The sequence below is a fragment of the Cibotium barometz genome, chromosome 36 (genome assembly GCF_041138505.1).
Source record: "Cibotium barometz isolate CiBa-2024 chromosome 36, ASM4113850v1, whole genome shotgun sequence".
NCBI lineage: Eukaryota > Viridiplantae > Streptophyta > Polypodiopsida > Cyatheales > Cibotiaceae > Cibotium > Cibotium barometz.
In genome coordinates this window covers 43,338,568-43,342,200 of record NC_141081.1, presented here as the reverse complement: position 1 = coordinate 43,342,200, position 3,633 = coordinate 43,338,568, and the positions used below count along the sequence as shown (strand labels likewise).

The following is a 3,633-nucleotide window of genomic DNA, read 5'->3' as shown; positions in this document are numbered from 1 at the left end:
TAGGTTAGGCCATCACTTGTAAGTGGATAGACAACAAAGAAAGAGTGGTGGAAGGACATAAATCAAGCTTGGTCACAAGATATTATGTACAAGAATCAACAAAGAAAGAGCAAGAGCGGTGGAAGGACATAAATCAAGATTGGTTACAAGATATTATGCAGGGACATATGCATTGGATTATGAAGAAACTTATACAAATTGGTAACAAAGATGGACACAACAAGGTGTATCTTTTCCTTGGGAATAATCAATGATTGGAATATTTATCAATATAATGTATCAAATGATTTTTTTATATAATTTCACTCACTTTAGGCCCCTATTTGTCTTCACATTTTTACATATTGATAAAAGCTTTTTTTTTGGTGGCTGGAATAGTTAAAAAATTATGAGAGAAACTTTCTCGAGCGTCGATCTGAGCAAAAGCAGTATATGGAATGAATCGAAAAGCCCTGTAACCACCACGCTGTGATCCAGAAGGGGCCGTGATGGAAAATCTCGGACCTATCGTCCTGCACTACATAATTAACCCACTGGCATCCACTACAAAAAGGGGACGAAAATTGATAATTTCTGGCAGTAAGATACAAGGTCTGATCGATGATCAGCATCATCATGCGTGCATTAATTGGCTTACATGTGGTAATGAATCCATCAGACACCACAAATCCTTTCAAATAATCTCCCAGGTGCGTGTTGTTGGTACCTTTCCAAACAGTGACCTTGTAATGAATTTATTGTGGATTTGGTGTGCTCGAGTTTTACACGCAGCGAATCAGCGCGTGTACTTGAAATGCATTTTGTATTGCTGCTTAATCTTAATCAAGATTTGCAATACTATCTTAAGATTGAGGTAGGAATTTGGGCATATAGAAGATGCCTTTTTTTGTAGCTCAACTGGGCAAATAATTAGCTGATGCATCATATAGATGTTGATGATCGGACATAATCCAGCTTAAAATCCACATTAATGCTCGTAATCAAGACAAATCACTACCTCAGCTTTGTTGGAGATCATTGTGGGCAGGACTTGGATTCAACAAAGAGCGAAGCAGTGATCCATGGAGTAGAGCATCGTCATTTTTCAATCGATAGTTAGACAGCAACCTGCACGCTGGCAAATAGGGAGCCCTAATGGTGGATTAGCGCCCTAAATGGTGGATTATCGCCCTAATGATGATCCATATCCATTATAGGGTTTTCAAGCACCACGGCTGCGCTAGAAGAGGTTGAAGGAAGCTCCATTAGATTTCTTAAGCTGAGATTACCTTGCTCTAAGATTATCTGCTGATCATCACTTGGAAGCAACAAAGCAGAAGAAGAAGAGGGGCCATCCGTGTCATCAGTAGTCTCTGGTTTCTGCATTGTCGCCTTGATATGAAGAAAAACATCCATTCTTCTTGCAATTGTACTAGAATTAGGGGTAGAAAGGGGGGGATTTTCGGCTGTATTGATGCCTAATGGCTCGACATTAGAGGTAATTATGGTGGGCTGATGAAGATCATCGATCTCTGATACAATTCTTGCCGCTTGTGGAGGAGGAGAGGTCGAACTCAACAAGGGCAATTTAGCCTGTGTTTCTGCAGTATCTTGCGGTGATAATAATGTTTTGGGATCATGAGATAGATTTGATTTATTGCAGGGGTGATAATGGACGATGCGGTATAGGATAGCAAAGATCAAACCGGCTAGAAATGGGCCAAGCCAGAAAACCCACTGAGGCTGCCACAGGGCCGGCCCGCCTTCTGCAACGGCCGGACCGAAACAGCGGGCGGGGTTCATACCGGCACTCGTGTAGCCGGGAGACAGAAGCTCTCCGGAGACGAAGATGAGCAAGCCAAGGAGCAAGCCAGTGATGAAGGCGCCGCGGACAAGTTTTGGGTCACTGAAATTAGCCCGGTTTGTCGTGCGGCAGACCAAAATCAACGGGAAAGCGACGGAGATGAGGAGGAAGGTGAAGAAGATTTCTGCGACGATGGCCGGGCCTGAATCAGCGCCGACGGAGGAGATGATCATGGTGGTGTTGTCCACCACTTGTTGCTTCAATAAGCAGCCGCCCAGATAATACATTTGGGCGATGTCCGCCGAGATCACCACCTTCACGAACAAGGCCCCGAACACAGAGCCTGCCGACTGCGCGATTATGTAGAGCACCGCTCTTGTGAGCGAGATATGGCCCGTTAGCATGGTCGTGAAGGAGAAGCTTGGATTCAAATGGCCCCCTGATATCGGCCCTGCGGCCAATATGCACACTGTGTATATCAGGAACTGCGTCACCGACACTGCAATGCGCGGGACGTCGAACTCTGCTCTTAAACACGCTATCACTGCCGCCACACTCACAAACGTTAGCACCAAACTCCCCATGAACTCCACCAAACTGCATTGCCACACCCCTGCCCGTGCCAGCTCTGATGATCCCACGTGCATGTAACTCCGCCTCGCCCTCGCCTTTGACCCAGCATAATTGCCGTCATTATTTGCCCTAATCGGCCGCTTGTTGCCCTTAGGATAATTGCAGCTTGCAGTATCAGCAGCATCATTAGCAATGGCTATGGCTGTATTGGCGGTGCCTTCGACTTGACCTGCCTCCTTCACCACTTTCTCTTCTTTAATCTCTGCAGTGTCCGCGGCGGCATTGGACAGGACCCTAGGAATGCAAACAGTCGAGGCGTTAATATAGTACCTGCTTATTACCAATCATGCCCTTCGAGGCGAAGTTAATCACAATCGGAAATCATACACTATTTTGTAATTCAATCGGACCATAGGCTGGTGTATAACCATTAAACAGTCGTGTACTAGAATTAAGATTAATTTAAGCTTATACCCATAAAGCCATGATCAATTCGCATCAATTGTCTTCTAATCTCACCGCACCTAGTCCCTTGCTTAATTATGCGTACTGTGTATTTGTTTTTGTCTTCTTAACACAAAGATTATACCTGCTTGCACTTCTGAGTAAGATTGTTGTCGAAGAACGGGACCTTGGAAACACGATAGAGCCAGCTTCTGGTGAGCTTGAGCCTTGAGAAGGGCGTCTTGTTCCCACAGAAGAAGAGCGAAAGGCTTGCACTTCAACAATCTCCTCTTGCCCAGACATTATTGCAGCATTAACCTAAGCTAATATTCTATTCTTAGATTAATGTGCGAGGTCATGTAGTGATACAGATACACCATACTTATATCATCAAAGCATTGAAGGCTCTATTAAAGAGGCTGAACCTTGCTCTGTCTGACTAGTTAATCGCAAGTTTAACGTGATTCATGGCAAGCTACATATGGCGTGCTAAGCATACACTGATGTATGATTGAAGGGAAAGTTAGAAAGAGAAAGCGTTTTAGGTTAGATAACGAGAGAAGAAAAGCAAGCTCGACCCAAAAGTCAAGCATTGGCCTAGTTTCACGTTTTATTGGCAATGAAGTAGGAAAACCTTCCTCTTTTCAAGGTTGGTTCTCTCTCGACAAAAAGTGGCAATTTCAATAGAAAAGTAAGAGGCAACCTTTCACCTAAGCTTTCTAAAGCCAAGATCTACCTCTCTCTCTCTCTAGTTCTCTCTCCATACAAATGTCTAGTTCTCCTCTCTCTCTAGTTCTCTCTCTTTCCACACAAGTCTAGTTCTTTCTCTCCAC

General features: G+C 44.3%; 1 protein-coding gene across 1 annotated transcript; it reads right to left on the bottom strand.

Annotated features, from left to right (window-relative positions):
- Positions 1-545: 545 nt before the first annotated feature.
- LOC147617917 (uncharacterized) lies at positions 546-3,236 on the bottom strand. Its single transcript, XM_086776167.1, has 2 exons — positions 2,946-3,236; positions 546-2,650 (listed from the first exon to the last, which is right to left on the bottom strand). Exons 1-2 carry the CDS (start codon positions 3,101-3,103, stop codon positions 1,171-1,173), a joined length of 1,638 nt encoding a protein of 545 aa, XP_086632293.1. The 5' UTR covers positions 3,104-3,236; the 3' UTR covers positions 546-1,170.
- Between the last annotated feature and the right edge of the window lie 397 nt (positions 3,237-3,633).